General features: G+C 48.6%; 1 protein-coding gene across 3 annotated transcripts in view; it reads right to left on the reverse strand.

Moving 5' to 3' along the window:
- The window catches only part of LARP1 (La ribonucleoprotein 1, translational regulator), a 52797-nt gene that overhangs the window by 9783 nt on the left and 18235 nt on the right, over positions 1-24779 (reverse strand). Inside the window, exons 2-14 of one of the 3 annotated variants that reach the window (XM_021701091.1) lie at positions 12355-12416; positions 12042-12107; positions 10894-11068; positions 9820-9948; positions 9636-9743; positions 9275-9437; positions 8242-8386; positions 4985-5159; positions 4694-4863; positions 2469-2861; positions 1403-1526; positions 1072-1277; positions 519-625 (exon numbers count right to left, since the gene is read on the reverse strand). In XM_021701091.1, coding sequence (XP_021556766.1) covers positions 519-625; positions 1072-1277; positions 1403-1526; positions 2469-2861; positions 4694-4863; positions 4985-5159; positions 8242-8386; positions 9275-9437; positions 9636-9743; positions 9820-9948; positions 10894-11068; positions 12042-12107; positions 12355-12416 — 2023 coding nt within the window. Of the gene's footprint in view, positions 1-518; positions 626-1071; positions 1278-1402; positions 1527-2468; positions 2862-4693; positions 4864-4984; positions 5160-8241; positions 8387-9274; positions 9438-9536; positions 9744-9819; positions 9949-10893; positions 11069-12041; positions 12108-12354; positions 12417-24779 lie in introns of all 3 variants that reach the window. The other 2 variants (XM_021701086.1, XM_021701099.1) reach the window with 2 other exon arrangements.

Raw genomic sequence — 24779 nt, forward strand, 5'->3', positions numbered from 1 at the left:
GATGAGCTATTATGGGGTAGTCCATCTGTGTTTTCCTTTAACCATGCTATTCTCCGTCCGCGCCATCTCTGCAGGGAGGAGAGTGCACAGGACAGGGGCTCCCAAACGTTGCTCTTGAACAGGGGAACACCAGGGCAGTTTTTTTTTGGGGGGGGGCCTGAACCCTACCCCCAAGAAGCTGAGTGAGTGGATCTAGGGTGGGGCCCAGGAATCTGTATTTTTATTTAATGACCTGGCTATCCTGAGGCAGGCAGCAGATATCATCCCTGAAATCAATTCACAGATATTCTCTCTGAGAGAATCTGGTCCCAGGCGGCTGTGACACCACTTCTTTGGGAAAACCTTCCCAGGCCCTGGATTACCTTCTCTAGACTTCTCCAGATTTTTGGATTTAGGTTAAGGGTCCCTTTCTTTAATTTACAGACCAAAGAGGTTCCTTCTTCTTGGTCCCATCAACTGCCTGGCTTTCCTGCCCACCCTGCTGTCAGCCTCATCTCTCCTCTACACCGCGCCGGCACCTGATGGAAGCTGTCCGGGGCCTGTGCTCTCGGGAATCCATCACCCAGCCCACATGACTCTCCAGGGGCGGGTTTGAGCTGTGTCTTGTCTTCCTTTTCCGAGGCATCTGCAAAGGTCAGTCCAGAATTTGCTATTAACTCACAGAACTCTGAGGAACACCAAGCATTTGTAGGACTAAGATCCCCTCATGTGTGTGAGTTATTCACAATTTACAAAGCATTTTCATATCTAGTCTCTCACGAGGCTCACAGCTCTGAGCCAGGAAATGGTATGCCGATCTCACAGGTGAGGAAATCGAGGCTTGGGAGCCCAAGGATCCACACCTGGTCAATCCTCCTAGGGCCTTATCATGATGACATGGGGCCAACCACCTCCACACCCAGTCCCTCTCCCAGATGTGGCCACTCGATCCCGGGTGGGCCCACCAGCCTAAGAACACAGAGCAGGTCTGGGATTTGGCAGTCTCTTGGTTTAGGCAAGGGAAAGCAGCAAAGCACTGGAACGCGGTTAAGTGAGCCCAAGAGTCTTAGCCCCCCAGCAGGAGCGCCTCACCTTGGCATCTAGCGTCCGTCCTTCTTTCACTACTGGGTAAAACCGTGATGTCTGACTTGAGTCTTTGAGCTGCGGTGTCCGGGGAGTGCGAGGGGTCCTGGTATTGCGGTAGTTTGGCGACTCTGGGACAGTGGTTGGTAGAGAACGGGCGATGGTGGAGGGCTCAGGAGCACCAAACAATTTGTTGGCCAGGGCATCAGTGGGGACTGCAGAGAGAGAGCGGGCCAGTGAGCAGGGGTAGGCCTGTGACTGTCTGTACCTGGGAGGCCCCCCGTCAGAGGGCTGTATTTGCCCACCCAGGCTGCGGTCCCAGGCGTCACCCCTCTCTCACCTTGTTGGAAGCGGGGTGGCCCAGGAGGGACCTCCTGGTTGGGATCCACCGGGGGCTCTGGGGTTAGTGTGTCAAACTGTTCCCGGCTGATCATATTGACTTTCTTGAAGTTCTCGACTTCTTGCTGCAGAGGATAAAAGATGGGTGGGGAGACAATGTTAGTAAGAAACTGCCCCAGCCTGTTCAGGAATCAAGACATGCAGGAAGTTGGAGGGGGCAGCTCCCACATCCACATACGTGGAATTCTGGTCCCCAGGCTCTCAGCTGCCCCACACCATTCCCCAGCCCCAGTTACCTGGGCACGAGTGTGCCAACCCAGAAGGACTGAGCGCCTGCCCAGCCCTCTTTGCAGCAAGACAGATGAGGAGCTCCCTACAGACCAGACCCCTGACTCTGTCTCTCACCTCCACCAAACGCCCTGCTGCTTACTACTACACAGGCTCACCTCACAGAGCTTCTCTCTAAAACTCTACAAGTTTTGACTGTTTCCAGACAGCGGTGATTTTTTTTTTAAACCTGTCTTTTCTCTATCTTCCATACTCAAAACAAGCTCCTGAAAACTTTTATATATAGGCCTGAAAAAAAATTTTTTTTTAAAGATTTTATTTATTTTTTGACAGAGAGCGAACACAAGCAGGGCAAGTGGGAGAGGGAGAAGCAGGCTTCCTATGGAGCAGGGAGCCCGATGCGGGGCTCAATTGGGATCATGACCTGAGCTGAAGGCAGACACTTAACGACTGAGCCACCCAGGCGGCCCAGGCCTAAATTTTTAAGAAGAGAAGTAACAATCCAATCTCTCTTCTCTTCCCCACTAGTGTGGCTGTCAGGACATTAAACGTGGACGTTCAGGCAGCACAATGATCACCTCTCATGGTGACACAGCTTACAAAGTGTCTCTATATCTCTCCTCACTTCATGCCCCAGCAGGGTATCAATTACTACCCCCTTTTCACACAAGAGGATACTGAGACTCTGCCCAAGGGCACACAGCGAATCAGCCTTCCTCTTTCCCATATGTTACAGACCCTCCACGCTCCACCCCCACACTGCTGTGTCCGAGCCTCACCTTGATCTGGGAATACTCAGGTTCAAACTTCTCAGTCCACAGGTCCTGCTCGTAGTAGAAGAGCCCATCGTTAATGACCTTGGCCAGCTCAGCACTCATCTTGGCACGTGAGGTGTGGTTGCCTGTGCGGTCCCCCCCAGGGTGCCGACGCATATAAGGTGGCGTCTGGGTGACAATGAGGATCTTGTTCACATCCCGGTCATCAATCTCATAGTCAGAGTCCTCATCAGACCAGGCGGTGAAGGTGTTCTTCCGCCCATCCATCTGCTCCATCTCCTCGTCAAACAGGAAATCTAGCTCCTCTTGCTCATCCTGCTCCTTGGACATCAACTGCTGAGAAGGCAGCTGCTGAGGCAGAGAGGTCGTGTGGAGGAACTTGGGCTCCTCTGACTTCTAAAATGGGCAAGATCAAGGATGGGGGGTGAGATCACCAGGGGGTCCTTGGACTAGCCTCTGTAGCTGTCGGCCCAGAGGGAGGCCCTGGCCATGCCAGCGAGCCAGAGCTGCCAGCCCTGCGGCCAGTCCCCCAGGACTCTCGGTTTCCTCTCTCCCAGCTCACATCACAGTCATTCACAATGAGGTGACAAGGCCCCACAGCCACCTGTGCTCTCATTTACCTAGCCTGGGGGTGGGCACACAGCGTAAGTTCTACAGGTTAATTCATCCATTCCATCTACCCAAAATCTCTCCAAGAAAATGGAAGCTTCATCAGGCAGGGGCCACGGCTGCCTTGCTTCCCATCGTATCCTTAGTACTTAGACTGGGACCTAGCAATAGCAGATGCTCGACTGTTTGATGAGTGAGCAAGAACCCACTGATACAATGCCCTACAGAAGACACAATTCTTGAACTTAAAGCAGCTCACAGTTTGGTGGGAGAAAAGTCAAACAACCAGCCAGCCAAATACAATGTGGTGTTGGTAAAGATTATAAATAAAATTTGTGGACTACACAGGGAGAGGCACTTTACCAAGTAGAGGTGGGAGTGGGAACAGCCTGGGAAGGCTTCCTGGGAGACGTAATTACTGAAGAAGGATGAGCATAAGTAAGCCAGATGAAGGCAGGGACAAAGAGTGTACGAGGCAGAAAGAACAGCATGTTCCAGAGGCAAGAGAAAACAGGGTGCTTTTGGCAAAAAGAAAGTATTTTAGAGTGTTGCTAGGATGAATTTATCTGAGACTCTGGGGCAGAAGCATTTGTCCACCTCACAATTTATATCCAAAAAGTCAATTCCCTGCTTTGCAAAAAGCTTCTCATATAAACTCCAAACCTACTCTCTTTTAAGGCTCAAGATAGGCCAGGTGGGAGCAGGGCTCTAATTGTGGAATAGGGGCTAAGCCTGTCTGCTTTCCAAACCTTCACAGTCTGTAGGCCTGGACCTCATAAGGTCCCTGTCCACTGTTTTCGTCATGACTCTGGCCTGATCCTTGACACTCTATGAAGGACCACAGCCAGAAGAAATAGGGAAGTTGGGGTGTGAACAAGAGGGAGGCAGTCACAGTGGCACAATGGAAAAGGGGACAGAGATTTTCAGAGACCCAAAGTCCAAGGTCATCTGTGAGGCCTCCTCACAAGCCCCAGACCAAAGAGATCTCCCAAGAGGAGATGGGGAATGGGGCAGATGGGAGTACACATCTGCTCCTGGAAGAGGGGCACCGGTTTTAGCCTGAAATGGAAACACTTCTTGAGGAGTGGACTCGACGTGTACCACTGGCATATTGCCTTACAATTTCTAGAACAGTCTAAGCCCTTCTTTCTTTCATCTGAAGATAGGAACATTGAAGACCTGAGATATTAAACAAGCTTCCCAAGGTCAACAGCCATCAGTGATAGGAGACCTGTGTTCTCGTCTAGACTAACTCTACATCCAGGCCGTGTGTCTGCTCCCTTTCCCTTCGCTCTCCACAGGGCCTGAGTGGCTTATATAGGGGACAACGAGGGCATACTCAGGCACCACGGCAGCCCCAGTGATTTCGATGGGGCAAGACAAAGAGCCAAACACCAAGAAACCTGGGACACTGCTGCCAGGGGCCACAGGATTTCCTCCTGTGAAGACTGCCACTCAGGAACTCACACAGCAGGAGCTGTCCTGGGAGGTGATCCTCACTGGAAAAGGACATGCGCCCACCAGCTTTCCCGCAGTCCCTGCTGACCTCGGCTCGCATCACAACCCCAGAGCCAGCCGGCCTGTGGGCTGAGCCCCTCTGAGTCCCGGGCCCCACCCACCTTGGGCCGTGCTGGGGACGGCCGCGGCCTCTTCTTCACTTCAATCCAGTTCTCAGAATCCAAGTCAGGCAGGCTGGCAGAGAGGCCCTTGGGCAGCGTCTTTAGGTTGCTGACCTCCTCTGTTTTGGTTGGCACTGGGGTGACTGCACGGGGAGAACCAGGTGCTGACTCTGAGGGTGGAAAGGTGAGGTCCTCAACCTTCCAGTCCTCCTCCTGATGCCAGCTCTAAGGAGGCCTGCTGGCTGGAGGACAAGGACAACAGGAAGGCACCTTCAGGCCAGCAAGACCTACCTGTCTCCTTCTGGTAATGCTGACGGGGCACAAACTCAGGGCAGTTGAGAAGCTGGGAGAAATCGGTCTGGGAATAATCCACTATTGGGGGACCAGGAAGAGGCCATTTCTCCGGCTCCTCCCTTCTGCGGACTTTCTCATCAACGATCTCCACCACCTTGCTGTCCTTTAGGGCCTGCAGGGGAGAAGGAAGGAGACGATGCAGAGAAAAGACTTGGACAGAATGAGGTCTTGGAGGCTGGCAGATGGATGACTGGGCCCCTCGAGCTCAGGTAAGAGTCTGGTGCCGGCAGGGGTATAAGAAAACTGGCACCATCTTCCACAACTGGCAGACAAACGAGATGTTCAAACTTGTAGGAGGGGACCAACATGGAAAACACACCTGCCCTGTGACCTTGCCACTCTACATCCACTAATTTGCCCCCAGAGAAATAGGGCCATAGACAGATGACATTATGTGTAAGATTTGAATAAAAAGCCATTCACAGAAACACTGTAATATGGAGAAAATTGGAAACTACTCAACTTGCCACCACATAGACAATTTAAAATAAATGATGGCACATCCGTTCAGTGGTATATGACTCAGACATTAAAAAATAGCCTCACATGTGCTGAGGTGGAAAGAGCCATAAAAAAAGCAGGTCTAGGTCAATGTGTCTAAGACGCCACTGGTGTTCGAATTTTTTTTTTTTTTAAGATTTTATTTATTTATTTGACAGAGAGAGACCTAGCGAGGGAAGGAACACAAGCAGGGGAGGGAGAGGGAGAAGCAGGCTCTCCGCTGAGCAGGGAGCCCGACGCGGGGCTCAATCCCAGGACCCTGGGAACATGACCTGAGCTAAAGGCAGATGCTTAACGACTGAGCCACCCAGGCGCCCCTAGTGTTCAAATTTTTAAATAAAAACATACAAACTACATACATATTTTTCTAGGATTCACAGGTAAACTGCTACGGGTGTTTATCTCTAGGAAAAAGGATGAAGAGTGGAGAAGGGAAGAGAGCCGTCTTTAAAATCTTTTTAGTGGAAAGGGGAAACACTTCAACAGCACAACACATGACAACACGCTCTGTCGGTGAGGCCGGGGCAAGAGGCACTCCGCTATACTGCTGCCGGAAGTCATTGACGAAAGGGAACCCAGCAGTCTGCAACTTGCCCCATAGTGCAGTCTTCTCACTTCTAGAAATCTACACCAAAGATACACTGGCAAAAATACGGAAAGATATATATGCAACTCTAAGTAGGAACGAAGTACTATTATGCAGTCAGCTCCCAGATGTATTAAGTGAAAACAAAAGAACAGGTGAAGAAATGCATGTATTACATGTTGCCATCTAACTAACACAGGGGAAGGACACAAATACACTGAGAGGCATTTACTTATTTTTTTTAATGGATTCAAAACAAGTTGCCTATAGGGGAATAAAAGGAGAAAGGCGTACGTGAGAGAATTTTAAGTTGGACTTCTAGGAATATACCGTGTTGACTTTAGAACCATGTAAATGTTTTACCTAAATGCAAAACAAATTAGAAATTAGAGGGGAAAAGCAATCCCTAAAACTTGAGAGCAAAATGAAACTAACAAAACTAATATACATCAAATTAGGGACATAACTACACAAAGATTATTCCAAGTACTTGAAAATACAGTCATTTGAGTGTATAAGTAGAAAAAAAACATGTTTTTAGTAGTAGTAGAGAGGTATTATTACGAGACTAAGGTATATAAACTCTTGAATAAAAGAAATGAGTAATTATGTTGAGGTCAACAGCAATTAGGACTTGGGTATAGGAGAAAGGAGTATTAGAGATAAAAGATCACTGGCGTTAAGACACTGTAAGTCCTAAACTTTAATAGAAAATATCAGTATAGTCTCCTGATGTATTAAAAAAAGGCTCTAAAAACAATGACCAATCAAAGCAGCAACAAACATCCCTATAACTCAAACTGTGTGGTACATCAATACCATTTCCCCAGAAGAGAGGACCTAGAACTCCTTGAAAAAATGGCTTATTCCAGATCTGAGGCAGGAAATGTACCAGATCAACCAGAGTTCCACTAACCATGGATGGGACAACTGGATTCAGCATATGAACTGCAACGGGCTCAAACAACTGCAGTATGTCTGAATCCACAGGTTGGTGATGATACTAAAAGACATTAAAGCAAAAAACAAAACAAAACAAAAAACAACCAAACAAACCCAAACCCTTGAAAGTTATTGGGGATCAACTCATAATTTTGACAACTGGTTAACAAAGGGAAAGATCAAGCATTTATCCACCCTTTCTGTACAAACCATACCTCTTGGTAACTGAATAGCTGATGAGGCAAAGTTCCTCCTTAAAGAGGTATTCCAGCTAACAAATGAAGACAGATCCACAGAATTAGATTTTCACCATTTCACAATCCCTAATGAAATAACAGGTAGTGATCATCAACAGCAGCTTGCATCACAAGAGAGAACAAATGAAATGCTATGTGCCACCTGAGAGAACATATCATTATCTATAAAGCAGCCTTGACAAAGAAGGGAGGAAAACCCCCCAAACCTGAATCTGATCAGGCCTCTGGATCACCAATTTACAAAAAATTTGGAATACAGAAGAACACATTAGATGACACGAGTCTCTCTCCCATGAGAAATTAGATAAGATATACAACCCAGTTTATTCAAATAATGAATTGCAAGGAAAAAGAGAGGGAAAGAGGACACTTAGCAAGACAACACATGGGTCTTTTTTGGATCCCGAATCTCATAAAGCACATTTTTTTTTCACAAGTGGGGTGAATTGCAATAGATGGTTTGGATATATTAAGGAATTGTTAGTATCTTTTACATGTGATAATGATATGGTGACTATGTTTTTTACCAGCTATTTATCTTTTAGAGGTAAGTACTGAAACATGGATGAAATGTCAGGTTACCTGAGGTTTTCTGCAAAGTAATTTGGAAGAGGAAACAGATGGGGGATAGATGGAGTAAGACAGGCCATGAGTTGGTAACTGCTGAGGCTGGGCGATGGGTTCATCATACCATTCTGTCTACTTTTGTAAATGTCTGCAATTTTCCACAGTAAGAGGGAGAGAGAGGAGAGAAGGAGGGAGGCAAAGAGGCTGGCCAAGCCTTGAAGCTTTAGCAGAAGTCATCAGATGAGGACTCCTCCAGGGTTTTCTGCCAGGGCCCACACTCCAGCTCCATAAGTAAGGACCTTTCCTTCCCCTGCACCCCAGCCCCAGGGAGGGAGACCTACCGCAAAGATGAGTGAAATGTCAGTGGTAAGGGCCTGCACTCGGTGGAAGGAAGCAATAAGGGTGATGGGAAGGAAACCGTCAGCATCCATTTTCCGTCGCAGGAAGAAGTCTCGCTCTAAATTGTCCACGCTGAAGTAGTACTCGCTAGGTGGAGGGGAGAAGACGGAGGATTGCTGCGTCACTTAGGAGTTGGCCTTTCTCGTCCTGTACACCCCCGCCACCTTACATAGCCTCTGACCCTATCACATGTACAGTATTAAAGGCTGAAAAGAGATGTTACCCTGTCAGGGCTCCCTAACCTCGGGTCAGACCCATTCCCCCCACCCTTCAGCCTCTCTCTATGCCTGGCAAACCCCTCATCCACCTTTAAAATGCAGTTCCACTGTTACCGTCACTTTCTCTTCTCCTAAAATACTGTGACACTCTCCTGAAACGATCTACTTCCTTGTATGGCTCCCCCACTGGACTGAGACAATATATCAAAGTGATTAGGAGCTAGGGTTTTGCCATTAGACAGAAATGGATTCAAATCTGTGCCTTGTTGTTTACTAGCTGTGAGACTCTGGGCAAGTTCCTGGATCTGTCTGCTCATCTCCGAAATGGAGATAAGTAAGACCCAGCTCATAGGAATAAGTGCAGGACAAAATAAGACAATGCCTGTAAGCACTTAAGACTGAGCCTCACCAACAGGGCGAACTCCATAGGTGTTTGCCAGCATTCTTACCATGCTGCCATTACAAAGAGAAGTGCCAAAGGAGGTGGACTCTGAACATTCCCTCTCCTTTTTGTTGGTGGTAATTTCTAATTTTCTTAAGGCAAATATAGTGTTACTTTTGCAATAAATATTACCTTTATGAAAAATTAGCTCTTAAAGGATGAGCAGCAGTGATCTTTCTTAGCTCCAGCCAGGGGCAGCTGCTGCTGCTAGCACAGCACCAGAAGGACCGGCCCATCCCTACTCTGCCCAGCAGCCATCCTCTGACAGGTCCCCACCCCCTACGCCTCTCTCCAAGGAGGCTCCTGTCCACTCACATCTGCCGCTTGATGTAGTCTTTGAGCAGCTCCTGGTCCACGCTGTAAAGCTCAGTGCTGCTGACATTGTCAAAGTAGTAGGTGATGTTGTTCATGTACTTGGGGGTGCGAGGCCCCTCTGCACCATCAAACTTTCGGTAGCCAAACTGGTAGTCAAAATGGGCTATGGGGGAAATGGGTGCCATAAGGGAGGGAAGATCCCTGCCCACCGCCCCCACCACACTCCCTCGGGCATCCCGGAGCCCAAAGGGGCCTCACGTACTTCGAGTGCCACCCCGGCCGCGTCCCCGGCCACGACCACGCCCCCGTCCACGGCCACGGAAGGAAGCCCGCGCCCCACCAGCCCCATCACTCTTCACACTCGATGTCTCATCCTGGTCGTGCCAGGCAGGCTCCGGTTTGGTCTCTGGTTGCCAGGCTGGGGTGGGGGGGGCCATGGGCACGGGCACGTAGGTGGCAGGCTCAGACCCTATGGGGAGAGGGGCACTGGGTCACGCTTGAGGGTGACCCCCATGCCCAGGCACTCCATAGTGGGCGGTGCATACCTTTGATCTCCCCTCGGTTGGCAGGTGTGTGTCGTGGCTCTGGTGGGCGAGCAGGTCGCGAAACCAGTTTTTCTCTGGGCACTTCAGGCTTCATGTCTATTTGCAATGGAACCCACTTGTGTTTGTTCCCTGGAGGACAGCATGGGGACATGAGGAAGGCTTGAAGGAGAGGTCCCTCCTAGCCATCCCTACCCCTGTTACTCCTCTGTCTGGAGCAACAGGTCTGATGCACAATCTGATGACCTTGGGCAAATTCCTTCTCCCACACTGGACCTCATTTTTACCTCTAAAATAAGGAAGCCATGGACCTCAGGGTGACAGACACTCCTGGCTGACTCCTAATATCAGTTTCTCCATGGTCAGAGAACCCCTTTCTGGAGCCGGACATGTGGCTGCCCAAAATCGAGACTGCACTTCCAGGCTCCCTTTAGACACGTGACAAAATTCTGTCTATGAGAGCTACATGAAAGTAGTCAATTCCAGGTTGAGTCCTTCAAAGGGAGCTACTCTCCCCCTTTCCATTCCTGCTAGCTGGAATGAGAAGGAAAGAGTGAGCCACCTTGGATGAGAAGAGCCAACACACCACCACAAGATGAAAGGAAAATGAAATGAAATGGTTGCCATTCTAGGGCTGGCCTACTTAGACCCAGCTGTCAGGTGAGAGAAAGAAACTTCTATATTGTTTAAAACACTGTTACTTTGAATCTCTGTTAGAGCAGCCAACCTGTAACCCTAAACACCTTAGCCAAGGCAATGAACTCTGGTCTTCAAACAGAATCTTACATGGGACAGCAATACAGCAAGACACACTGATTATTCTGAGTCAGGGACCTCATCTGTTCTGTGCACTGCTAGAGCCCAACTGCTGAGAACAGGGCCTACCGGATGCTTGTTAAGTAACAGAAGGAACGGACAGACGGAAGGCAGAAGAGAAGGCTGCTAGCCCAGCGGCCTACGTCAGTCAGCCTCCCAAGGACTTCTCAGGGCTATGGAAACTCGTCCAGCAACCCCGAGTTCAGACACTTCACAGTTCTGCCTGCCGCTTCTCCCAGAGCCCTGCTGCAAGCCACTCACCTTTCTTCTTCTGGCCCCCTCGCTGGCAGTCCTCATCCCCATTCTTCTCCTCCCCAGATTCATCCGACTTGGTTTTCGGACTCTCTTTACTATCGCCCCCCTCTCCTTTCTCCTGTTCCTTCATGTCCTTTTTGGGTGGCAGCTTACGGGCAGGCTGGGACTTGTGGGACTGTGGCTGCAGGGGGAAGCAGAGGAACAGGGAGGTGGGGTGAATCTGAGAGCCTCCTGGGATGGACAGGAGGGAACCCCCGCCACTAGAAAGACAGGGCAGAGGCGCTGGAGCATGCAACAAGGAGTTGGACTAGACGGAGTCTAAGGTCCCATTTTTACGCCTAAGATGCTTCCACTGGGAAGTGTGGTCAAACACGCAGCAGGTGGGACGCTCCATCTTCCTTGAGTCTAAGGGACAGAAAGAACCCTCAGGACACAGGGGTGAGGCCCACGGGGGCCAGATATATTTACCCCCCACAAGACCATACCGTCCCAGTAGTCTGTGGGATGGAAGAGATGCTAGCCCTTGGCTTGCCCACAGCAACCCCGTCTGTGAACTGAAGGCCAGCAGCCACAGCTAATGAGGGATCTAGGCCATGAGCCCAGAACAAAAGCACCCGAAAGCGAGGACTGATCCGGAGTTCCCCCTGTGCTGGCACTGACGAGTGCTGCACAAGCCTCCGAGACACATGGTCTAGAGGTGGGTACCTGGCCTAATGGCCACTCTCCCGCTTCACTCACTGGCAACCCAAGTACAAGTGATAGAGAACACAAGCTCCGGAATAATGTAACACACTTGACTTCCGATCCCCACTTGACCATCAAGGGCTGGTTATGAGCCTCTCCCAAGGGCTCAGAGTTATTACCTTCAGTGGCCTCATCTATAAACGGGAATTACTGAAGGACCTATCTCTAAGTCACTGTGAGGGACAGGTGAAACGGTAAGTAGCACTTGGCAGTTCCTGGCATACAGCAAGGGCTCAAATGATGATGATTCTTAGCGATTTCAGTGCTGCCATATTATACCAACCACTCCTCTTAAAAAACTGAGAAAAAACCAGGAAAAGGTAAGATCCAAGGCTCTGAGAACTTAAAAGAAGCCAAATGTGTATACGTCCACAGCATTCAAACCTGCCCATTCTTCCCCAGAGACGCACCTGTACGCTCTTATGGGCTATCTCTCCAGGTGTGGGCCAGTTGATTGCATCTCCAAAGTCACCAACCTGCAAGACACATTCTATGAGGGCCCTGGGGTGGCCTTGTCTCTACCATTCAGCCCCTCATTCAACATACCATTCCCCCAAGAGATTAGAAGCCACAATCAGTCTGTCCACTAGGATCATCCACACTGGAGGCCCAGACGGGGCTTCCCTGCTATTGAGAGCATACAGAACTACCTCGAAGTTCAGAAGAGGCCACACCACCTCTTTCTTCAAGAAGTTCCCTTAGGTTGCCCGCTCCACTCCTTACCTTGCTGCCTTTGCGCTGTTTAGGAACTGCTGCCCTCACCACCTTGGCTGGAGCAGAATGTTCTGTGGGAACAAGAAGGGAGAAACGGTTATGCAAAACCCATGGAGGGGTCACCACTAGCTCCTCGCCCTCATTACCACCCCTACTCCATCAAGCAACCTGCAGGTTTCCAAAGGAGGAAAACATGGTGAAGAGAGGAAGGACACATGCTCAACCACCAGTAACAACCGTACCAGCCTCTCTCGGGAGAAATCATGGAAAGTGAGATCATGGAAACAATCAGCAGCCAACACCTCAGGAACTCGACTCTGAGGCAGAAGGGCCCTCCCAGCTCTGTACCCTTCTATAAAGAGGGCCCTGAGCCCTGGAGAGGGTAAGTCCGTGGCAGACTGGGGCCATGCCAGAGCTGGCTCTATAATGAAGGCTCCCTAATCCCAGCAGATTCCGTAAAGGAAGGATCTAAAAGGCCTTCTCTAGCTCTAACACTGTGGAAGTCTGTGTATAAGCAGACCTGGGCTAGTGATCATGGGAAAGGCAAGATAAAAACCCTGAGCTGGCAATCAAGTCCAGGGCTCTCTTCTAAGCCTCCCATCTTCCCAGTGGGGCCAGCTCTGTCCTCAATGACCTGCAGTCAACAGAAGGGCTAGCCACTCAGGAAAGACTCTCTGCTCTCCAAGTTCCCAAAGCAAAAGTGAGACCCACTTGACTCAATGGTCCTACCTTTAGGAATTTATCCTAATCACACAAATTAGATGAGTGCTTAGAGTTATGTAAAAAGATGTTGTCCGTAACGGAAGTGCTATTTCTAACTTCAAAATATTGAAAACCTTCATGTCCAACAGCAGAAACCTGGCTAAAGAAATTAAAGTTTAACAATTTTTAGTCATTAAAAAGATAATGCTCTCTACCAGAGATAAAAGATATGAAAAGATAAACACAATAAATGAGAAGACTCGTAATCCTATTTTTATAAAGCAAATAAAAAACATGTATATTTAGGGACCCCTGGGTGGCTCAGTGGGTTGAACATCTGATTCTTGGTTTCAACTCAGGTCATGATCTCAGAGTTGTGAGCCTCACATGCTAAGGGGGGAGTCTCCTTGAGATTCTCTATCCCTCTCCCCCCTGCCCCTCCCCCTGCTCTCTCTCTCAAATCAGTATTTTTTAAAAGCCCCATGTATATGCACATATACACAAACAGGAATATCTGGAAGGCCATATAACCAAGTATTATCAGGAGTAAAGTAGTATGTTAACAGTGATTTAATTCTGCTTGGAATTTTCCAGTCATTTCAACAAAGACATGGGCTTTAAAAAAAAAAAAAAAAAATTTTTTTTTTTTTTTTTTTTTTAAGGAAGTAACTCTATTAGGTCTGGTCCCTTCCACACCTACACTTATTTTCCAAACACACTTCTGAAGAACAAGGGTTTCTGAACCCTGCCACCCTCAGAGACCCATGGGAAAAGGTACATCCTGAGGCTCTGCTCACCCACTTCTCTCTCACTTTGCCTCCACTGTTGGCCAACGATGCCAAGACAAGAGCTGCCCTCAGTCCCTGAATAGAGGTATCTGCCTAGCTGGCCTCAAAAGGAATTTTCTATTCCTTGAACAGACCCATGTTCTCTCTCTTTTTTTTTTTTATCAGTTTTATTAATCTTTTATTTTTTTTATTTTTTTTTGCACTTTTTTTATTCTTATGTTAATCCCCATACATTATTACATCATTAGTTTTAGATGAAGTGTTCCATGATTCATTGTTTGTGCATAACACCCAGTGCTCCATGCAGAATGTGCCCTCCTCAATACCCACCACCAGGCTAACCCATCCTCCCACCCCCCTCCCCTCTAGAACCCTGTTTGTTTTTCAGAGTCCATCGTCTCTCATGGTTCGTCTACCCCTCCGATTTCCCCCGCTTCATTCTTCCCCTCCCAGACCCATGTTCTCTTAATGAGCAGAGAGAGTCCCTGACTCCTGTGAGGCCACAGCATTCTTGGTTTTCAAACCCTACCAGAGTCACTGCCCCCTCAAGATATCCCACATGCCTTCTAAAAGCTGGAGCTGTGGAACCCAGCTCTGATCTTCCATCCTCAGTGCCAGACAGGGGAAACCCAGAAAATCTCTCAGTCCCAAGAGGATGAAGCTCATAGGACCGGGGAGCTACTATGTACCTACTTCCTTGCCAATCCTGGGTGCCCCAGAGAAGTCTACCACCACCCAGGTCCCAGACGAGGCTGCTGCTTAGAACCAGGACCTGGAGGAAGCAGCTGCTGCAGGTGACTACACCAGAGCTATGGCAATAATCACTTCTCCACGGACCCATGCTCCAGCCCCCAACAACATTCCCCGCATGCTATCAGGACAAGAGCAGGCCAAGGGCCTGCAACTTCAAGTTCATTAACAAGAAGTGGGAAAGGAGAATCAGGCTCAGAGGTGAGGTGTTCCTGAAGACTTTTCTTGAAAAGATGAGGCTAAGTTTTTCAGGTCATTGTCTGTTTCTTCTAATAAAAATAAAAATAATAAAAACTCTTAAAATTGGGAAGAGTCATATCCTGTGATCACCCTGCCTGACATTTCATTTCACCAAGATCACAAAGGGACATGTAATGTACTGAAAGTTGGGTCTCCAATTAATGTGAGAGCCATCCTGCCACTAAAAGACCATACTGATTCCCTATTCCCTCACCAACCCCAAGATGACCGAGGGAATACGGCTAGTCTGGGCATACACAGGAATATTCTTCAAGTAGTCCTGTGTGCAGTTTGTTGAAAAGGCCCCATGTCTAGCTAGCCTCCCTCTGCCCCCAGGACCCATAGTGCCCTGCTCTTGCTCTGCTCGCAGCTAGAGCCTCAGGCTGCCCCTACGCCAAGAAGAACAAAGTCTCCTAGAAAGACAGAAGAGTCCACTAGGGAGAGAGAACTACTTCTGCCTTTCTGTAGAATTCCTAGATCTGTTAAAATCCTGTGGGGCCTAGGAGAAGCCGGGAAGGCTCAAGTGCATTGCTGTCAGGCCCTGCGGGAGACTAGAAAAAAGACTAGGCTTTCTGACTTCAATTACACATCCCTTTCTGGGTCCCTCCGCCCCCGCCATCCTCCTTCACCAGGCAACCAACTAACACACACTCTCTCTCCAGCTCCACAATAGATACAGAGCTTGGCATCTGAAATGGCTCCCAATGAAAACCAATCCTTTGTGCAGGTGCCAGTCCCCACGTCCAGCATCATCCCAGCCAAAACAGGGAACAAGCCCCCTCCTCCGCCTCCGCATTCTGACACGTGTGCCAGCTGACCCACACCCAGCTCAGCAAACACTAAACTCACCACCCTGCACCTGCCCAAGGAAACAGAGAAGGTTAGAGCAGCAAAAAGGACCATGGTTCTAATCCCCTCTGCTTGCAGATAGGGAACCGAGGCCCTACAGGGGCCTCCCTAGGGAAGAGCCAGGGTGAGAGCCGGAAGTCCCAACTCTCTTGGTTCAAGTGCTCTTCCGGCTTGCCACAAATCCCACGTGTCCACTGGTAGGGTCAATACTCCTTCCTGGTGCCATCTTAGGGCCCTTCCCCAGTGTATCCCTGTAAACAGAGTTATTGAAGGCTGGGAGAGGTTCTCAGGTACTGAGGGAGGTAGAAGTGTGGTGAGGCAGGCCCTACTTGAGGCCCACCATTCTAAGGGAGCAGGATGGCAGAGAGAGGCCCCAGGAGGACCTGCCTCCTTGATTAAGGCAAGTCCGGGGCTAACCGGTATCTGGAAAAGAAGAAAAGCCACTTTCTGTCCCATAGAACCATCTTCAGCCAGGAGTCAGTAGTGATTCTAGTTCCAGGGGGTCAAGGGGCTTCCTAAATATACACGTGCATTTGGGTATTAAATGAAGCCCACCAGAACCTCTCTATGTGTGGTTGTGGTCGTAGAGGTAGAACACCAGGAGACTATCTGCATGGCCAACTCACTATTTTCACTTCAGATTGAGTGCTGCGGACCAGGGGAGCTAACCCACCACGGCTAATGCAGGATACCAGGAAACGAGGTAGGCCAAGGGTGGGTGCTGAGGGTGGGCAGGGCAGAGCGCAGCTCCCGTGCAAAGTGGAGTGGCTGCCCACACCACACTGTCTAACCCTCTCAGATTCACTCTCTCCGCCTCAACTGTCACCCCTGCATTCAAAGACGGTCTAGGAATGCAGACAGCCCATCGAAACGACATGGACTTTGGTATCTATTGCACATAATCTGCCCCCGGAGAACCCCTCTGAACTGGTTTCCTAATTTCCTAATTCAGTCTCTAAGACTGAAGTCCTAATTATCTCATAGCACCGCCGTGCCAGTCACATGAACAGAGCATAAGAGTGCCCAGCACACAACAAATGCGAAGTATGTCAATTCAGATTCACACAAAAAGTTCACTATTTTTCCAAGTAATCCTCATCCTCATCATTAAAAAAGAAAAAAAAAAAACCCATCAAATGATCTCTCAACATGAGAAGAATCAGAATGTGTGGAGAAAAACTCCTGGGCATCAATTGGCTCAATTCACTGATTCAGATTTGAAATGCCACCCCCCTCCCCCCGGACTCCAGCCTGCCTTTCTTCCGGACACCACCCTCTATAGACAGGCTGGGCTCCAGGGCAGGTTTCCCCAGGAAAGAGGAAAGAAAGAGGGGGAAATTCACCACAAGTCCCTGGGGAGGCTTTGGTATAAGCCCCTGCCATGCTAGAGGAAGGAAGAGCATAGGGAAGGCTTGGAGTTCTGACTTCAATTACACATCCCTTTCTGGGTCCCCTCCCCGCCATCCTCAATTTTTTACTCAGCATGGAAGGAAAAGAGCCTGGCCTCGAGGAGTATCTCTCAGTCTACAAAGGGACCAAACCCATAAACACCTGGTATAAAGCCAGATAAAACAAACAAACACATTTTCTATATTGTCTTGTTCTAGAAAGATCCTAAATGCTACTGATCCTTTGCAATAAAAGCAACCTAGAGGGGCCTCATCTAGGAGATCTAAAGAGCAAAGACTTGGTCAACCAGTGAGAAACTAGGGGGGTTTTAGGGGGAGAAGGCACATGTAGTCACTCATCAGATCATGGTAAAAAGAACTGGTAGGAGGGAGAAGCTGGAAATGAAACTGGGGGACAAACGTGGGTAAAGGGTGAGATCAGGCTGGGCCAGATGGGAGAAAGCCTGTAGGACTGAGTGGGTGGCCAGAGATTTCAGCCTCAGTGCCAGCAGAATGGGGAAGGCCTAATGTTTATTTTGGGGCTGGCACCATTTCCTGGAGATTGGCATGTGAAAAGGTTAAGTTTACCCTGACTGGAAAGAACTTCTACTTTGGGGAACAAGGGAATTTATCAGGCTACGTAGGGGCTGCATTACTTGAGTTCACACTCACCCACCTGTGGACCTTTATCTGGCCATTAGATCAATCTCCTTGGGGAGCCCTCTCAGACCGCAAGTCAAGTGCCCCTGCTCCATGCTCTCTCAGCTCTGTAACCTCACCCCCTGATTATGTGGCTCCTTGAGGGCAGGAACCAGGCTGTTTTGATAGCAGTAATCCCGGTGTCTAACTCAGGGACTGGCAACACAGCTGATACTTGCTGAATGAACAGCGAGTTCACAAACCCATCTCCTTCCACAATTTCACACCAAAGAAAAGAGACTTTGCTTTCCAAGTGCTAATTCCCAAGGCTATAACCTCAACCCTCTCACCTTTAGTCAGAGCTCTCCCCAGGCAGAGAAAGAAGTAACCTAGGCACTGCTGGCTTCCAGAGGAACCCCACGCCCAGCCCTGCCTTGACTCTGAGGCACCCAATTATCCGAAATCAGGGCTGGGTCCTAGCACTTGCATAACCTTGGGGGGCACTACCTCCCATCCTCCCTGAACCTCACCTTCCTCAATTGAACAAAAGGTAGTAACATGAGGTTTAGAGGTATGACAGGAGAGAAGGCAAGACCTCAACCACAGAGATTGCTCATCTAAGCAAAAGAGATGCTAGCCACAAGCTGTGGTCGTAATATTAACAAGTGCATATGATATAGAGTAAGCCCTTACTAGATGCCCTGCATTGTTGTAACACTGAGCTAGTTTCTCTAATTGGTCTCATTTTATAAATGAGGAAACCAAGGCACAGGGTGGAAACATTATTTGCCAAAGATCACAACCAGCAAGAAGTAAAACAGAATTTGAAGCCAAGCAGTCTGACTCTAAAACCTGTGCTCTTAACCACTAGGAGGAGAGTTCAAGTTACCTCCTCATTGTGGCCAACAGGGCAGGCCCTCTGGGAGGGATACAGGGGTATCATTCGATACACTGGGGAAAACCAAGGCCCACTGCAGGAAAACCTGGTCAAATCGGACCAACCTTTCATGCAGCCTGTAACTTGACAGGCATTATTAACTGGGCCACACAGGCCAAACAAGCGGGTTCATGATGGAGGCAAAAAGGGAGATCCCAGAGTCAGACTGAATCTCTCATTCTGAGGTTCATGATAGGTGCTAGCTCACAGATGTAACAGCTTAAATGAGGTCATCATTAAACACAGAATGCATGACAGTTATTTTTTTAATCTCTTTGAGGCAATTCTTCAATCTGTCTGGTGCCTAAAAAAAAAGATTGAGATGGATTATGGCTACCAGATTAAAAACAAAAAATCTCAGGACATATCTAATTAAATTTGAATTTCAGATCATCGGCAAGTAATTTTTCAGCATAAGTATGTCCTATGCAATATTTGGGACACCTTATACTAAAAAATTATGCACCATTTATCTGAAATTCAAATTTAATTGGGTGTCCCATATTTTTACTTGCTAAATCTGGCCACCATGGGAAAGAAGGACCACTGCCCTATGTCCCAGGACAGTGGGGTGGAGAACAAAGCCCTGGGATAGGAATCAGAAGACGGGATGCCAGAAGACTGGTGCAGGTGCTAGAGCCCTTGCTGTGCGAACTTGGCGTGAATTCCTATCTGGGTGTCTTTAGTCCCTCCATTCAGAGGCCTATGGTTGGGGTGGAGGGGATCCTGTCATATGCAGTCCTTCCAAGCCTAACATCCTTTGATTTTTATCCCCACATTCACTGATCATCCTAACTACAACTTTAGATGAAGCCAGCTTCCCAGGGAAACAGGCTACCATCAAAACCACTGCTACAAAGGACATCAGCTCTCAGATTTCATTTTTTTAAAAGATTTTATTTATTTATTTGAGAGAGACAGACAGCACAAGCAGGGGGAGTGGCAAGCAGAGGGGGAGGAAGAAGCAGGTCCCCAGTTGAGCAGGGAGCCTGGAGTGGGGCTTGATCCCAGGACCCCAAGGATCATGAATGATCCCAGCCAAAGGCAGACACTCAACCGACTGAGCCATCCAGGCGTCCTCTAAGATTTTTATATGCAAAAGAATCACCTACCCTCTGAGAAGCTTATCAAAATGTAGATTCCTGGGTCCCATGCTCTGGAGATTTTTTTGCTCAGGAATGGTAGGGCCAAAGAAATCTGCTAGGTAATTATTATTATTATTATTATTTTAAGATTTTATTTACTTATTTTTGGGGAGGCACGAACAGGGGGGAGGGGGAGGGGCAGAGGGAGAAGCAAACTCCCCGCTGAGCAGGGAGCCCACTGCAGGACTCGATCCCAGGACCCTGGGATCATGACCTGAGCCCAAGGCAGACGCTTAACAAACTGAGCCACCCAGATGCCCCCTCCCTTTTTAAAGATTTTGTTTATTTATTCTGCTAGGTAATTCTAAGGCAGGTTTTCTCTGGACATACTTAGTAGTTATTTTATTGAACCCAAAGAGTTTCAATTGTTAATTTTCATAGAGGCTACCCAGAACTACAACACCACATTTAACATTTTAAAATCAGGGCTGCACTTCTTAAACTGGTAGTGGGTACATGGGTCTCGTTTTAATATTTTATATTATTATTACTTTAAAAGATTTTCTTTATTTGAGAGAGTGGGAGGGAGAGCACAGCAGGGGTAGGGGTAGAGGGAGAGGGAGAAGCAGACTCCCTGCTGAGCAGAAAGCCCAAAGCGGGGCTCGATCCCACAACTCTGGGATCATGATCTAGGCCAAATGCAGACGCTTAACCAACTGAGCCACCCAGGTGTCCCTATTTTATATGGATTAAAATTAATATTAGATCTATATATTTATAATTAAATTTAACATAATTAGATCATTAAAATTAAAACATTGAATACTTTCAGTTTTACATAGTATATTTAATTTTTCTAAAAAATACTTTTAAGTAATCTTTCTACACTCAATGTGGGGCTCGAACTCACAACCCTGAGATCAAGAATCACATGCTCTACTGACAGCAGAGCTGTTCTTCTTTTTTTTTTTTTAAAGATTTTATTTATTTGATAGAGAGATACACAGCGAGAGGGGAACACAAGCAGGGGGAGTGGGAGAGGGAGAAGCAGGCTTCCTGCGAGCCCGATGTGGGGCTCAATCCCAGGACCCTGGGATCAGGACCTGAGCCGAAGGCAGACGCTTAACGACTGAGCCACCCAGGCACCCCGAGCAGAGCTGTTCTCATGGGACGGGTAACCCAAGCCCCCTCCCCCTTTACCTTCCGCTCAGCTGGAGTTCCTGAGCAGAAGCCTGTATGAAAAACCCTCACCTCACAGCTGTGGCAACTGGGACCAGTGAGCTAGCAGGCTTGCAATACCACTCAGCAGGGAGGGAAGGCTTGGTTTAAATGCACATTCCTGGATTCCCTCGAGCTCCAGGAATCAGTTTGGTGAGGAAGACAGAGCTTGGGCATCTGCAGTTTTAACAAGTTTCCTATGCAATGCTGATGCCAGTTAATGTTTGAGAACTGAGCTGCCAGAGAATGAAAGTGCTGGGAAGGAACCCTGGTCTCCGACCCTGGGTCCAGGGTCTCATGTCTGCAGACAGGAATTAACTGGCTCACCAGAGCAGGAGGTAGCCTGACTTCATTGCACACACAAATAGCAGCCACAAGAGGGGTGCACAAGGAGCACAACCCCTCCATTTACCCACCAGTTCAATCTCTAGCATCAGGAACCAAGACTCATCAGGCCAAGAAGCCATGGGCTGAGAGTCCTGACACATGTGAGGTCATAAAAGATCAGTCTGGGCTGGGCTTGGGGTTCAGTTTCACAACGAGCTCCAAACTATGGAGATGAAGGCTCTTGAAGGGAGGTTTGCCTGCCTCCTCCTTTACAGCCAAACAGTCTCCATTCTCTTAGGCTAAGCCTGTTCCTTGCTCACCCAATGGCCCTGAGGTCTGGGTCCACTACACGATAATGGCCACCACTTACAAAGCATTCACCTCAAGCTCCCTGCTACAGGCTTTCGCATTATGTCTTCTGATCCTCACAGTGGTGGAACTCTATCCCAGTTTCAGAGACTAAGTGGCTAGCCAAAGGTCACAGTGAGAAGGTATCTGACCCTAAGGATATGAAATCCCAGGCTACCCTAGGCCTCTTCTGGCACTGCAGGAGACAAACAGTAGGTTCTTCAGGTCCCCAAACGGCTCCAGATCAAGCGTGTAGGCCCAACAGGTGACTGAGGCCACCAGCACCAGAATCCACTTCTCTGAGCCTATTAGCCTGCTTACCTGCCAGGTGGGGATGCCATCACGCAGCGTAAGGGAAGAAGGGCAAAAGCACAGTCAGGAATCAAAGTACTGTTTATTGAAAGGGCCACCTGCAACCCAAAGGCCTGAGAGCTAGCCAGCACCCAGCCCAGGATGATTTTGCCTCCTCCAGCAGATCAGAAAGGAAAGGATGGAGTAAACTGCGAACACTTTATAGGACAAAGGAAAGGGAGGTGGGAAAAAGCAGGGACTTTGTACAGGCCCCGCTCTGGAGCACAGAGGAAAGCTGAACAAAGCATACACTACCCACCCAAGTAAACTATCTTTCCCTACCCTTGCTGACCAGGGCTAACGAGTTTGTAAGATACTTCCTCACCCATCACTGTGTCGAAGTCTCAAACAGTCCGAGGTAGGAAGGGCAGACGTGGTTCTCCCCGTATCACAGAACAAGAACTGAGACACAGCGAACTTCCTGACTTGTTACAAGTATTCAGCTTGTTTTTCGAGATCCTGCCCTGAGTTCCTACCATGCTACGGTGACACTTGACCATTGGTACCTGGGCTATTGAGGGGTCTGTGTGCCAGGCACTGGGGAAGCAGTGGTGAATAAGACAGTCCCTATCCTCTGAGGGCTCACTTTATACAAGGGCTTTAATCTTCCTCCACATGTGATTGCTTCATTTCACCTGCCTGGGATGTTAAACTGAGGATCCTCAGGCAGTAAATGGGCTCAAGAAAAGCCTAGGATCAATTAGCAACATCTGCTGTGGGAATCCCCTTTGCAAGGACTGAAAAATGCTCTTCTCAACAACAATGTAACACACACCGTGTACTGTGGATATAGAAATTAGGTAAGACTGCCAAGGGTTCAGCCCACAAAACTAGTAGCTGATGCTGAGAGCAGACACGGGTGTGGTGGGGTCAATGTTCTTTCCCTCCAAAAGCTGCTATGTCCTTACCTCAGAAAGATCTGCAAACCCTTAGGCCTGGGCTCTTCTGGAGGAATCAGTGCAAGTCCCAGGAAGAACAAAATGCAGAAACACAAGTGAGAATTATGGGACCAGTGCTTCTGTGGAAAGAGCACCAGGCAGGGAGTCAGGAAAACTGCCCACCTCACCCCCAGCATCAGGGTGGTACAATGGTTAAGAGCCTGGGCTCCAACAGCTCTTCTACCTTGGTGACTCCGGGTTTCTGTAAATGGGAATAGTTTCTAACCTAATGGGACTATAAGGACTGAGTTGCTATTTGTAAAGTGCTTAGAAAAATGCCTAGCACATAGTTAGCACTCAATAGTTGTTAGCTATTATCTTGGAACTTTAGAGGTACTCTGTATCTGAGCAGGCTTCATCACTGGTTTGTCTAATTACAAAGCATGGCTGTACAACTCTATAGTTTTTTTTTATTTTTCATAAAGGAATGCCCCTATGAATTCAATAAAAGTCACTGCAGAATTGATTTTCTTTAAAAAGGCCACTGACAAATTTTTCCACCCCTCCCCAAGCTCAGTTTCTGAGGTGAGCCTCCTATTAGGTACTTAGTCCTGGATGCTTGTTCAGTGCCCCCAGTCTTCCCAGAACCATGCTTTATGCTCTATCTTAAAGAGCTCATCAGCAAGGCAGAGTAGAAGGGTGGACCTGTTCTCAGGAAATGCAGAGCATTTCTGGGCAACACCTGCTCCATTTGGGCAGGCTTTCCTGGCCTTCTGAGGGCTCAGGGTGTGTCAACAGCTGGCCCATGTTGGGGAGAGAAGAGAGCTGAAGGCTTATTGTCTGGAGGACCAGGAATGACAGCACGTATGAGATCAGCCTTGGGGGCTGGTGCTGCCAGACCTAGCCCTCTAATCTACACTCCTGCAGCACCGACCATGCAGAGAGGCTCCCGTTTTTCTTTCCTTGAAAGAACAAAGCAGAATGAAGAGAGACCCAGCACAGGTATCATGATTCCCTTAGTGCCATGTGGGAGACTGGCCAAGAGACGGCCTCAGTTTTCTATAAAATGAGAAGTAACCAGATGGCTTCCAAAGCCCCTTTGGATCATGGCCTTCCTCGAGGATCTCAAAAGAGCTGCCACTTCAGAGGGGCAGTGGCAGTGATGATGCAAATCAGGGGGTGGGACAGAGAAGGCCTAGAATGAGAGAACATTTCAGAGCAACTCCAAGCCCAGCAGCAGCTAATGGGGAGCTTGAGCAGCCTGTCCACTCCTAGCCAGCGGTCCTGCATTCCTAGGCCGCTGCTGCCCTCGTGCTCCTTCCCCACACCTAGAAAGAGGGCCTCCAGCTCAGAGGACAAACTGCTGTGCTCACGGCTCCTGGAAAGATGGATGGAGTCAAGTATCTTTTAAAAAAATGTTTCTGGAGCTACTACTGAGCCCTTAGTATGAACCATCACTTTGCTAAGTGCCTCCCTTGCAGTATCTTACTTAATAGGAAGACTGATGCTTATATTTTCTTTATTAGTTGTGATTTAAAGGGAAAAAGAACAGACTGGCTTTACCAGTTTTTAACTCTGACCCTGGGTAGGTCCCTTAATCACCATAAGCCTATGGAGAAGGAATTTCTCCTTAAGAGGGGGCCAACTACCACCCACCTCAAGAGCACTTGTGAGATATGAATAAAGAAATGTTTTGTGAAGTCTTCTAAAATCTTAAGGGAAAGGGGCACCTGTGTGGCTCAGTCATTAAGCATCTGCCTTCGGCTCAGGTCATGATCCCCTGGTCCTGGGATCGAGCCCCACATCGGGCTCCCTACTCGGCGGGAAGCCTGCTTCTCCCTCTCGCACTCCCCCTGCTTGTGTTCCCTCTCTCGCTGTGTCTCCCTCTGTCAAAAAAAAAAAAAAAAAATCTTAAGGGCTATCCCAAAGGCAGT

The sequence above is a fragment of the Neomonachus schauinslandi genome, chromosome 7, assembly GCF_002201575.2.
Source record: "Neomonachus schauinslandi chromosome 7, ASM220157v2, whole genome shotgun sequence".
Classification (NCBI taxonomy): domain Eukaryota; kingdom Metazoa; phylum Chordata; class Mammalia; order Carnivora; family Phocidae; genus Neomonachus; species Neomonachus schauinslandi.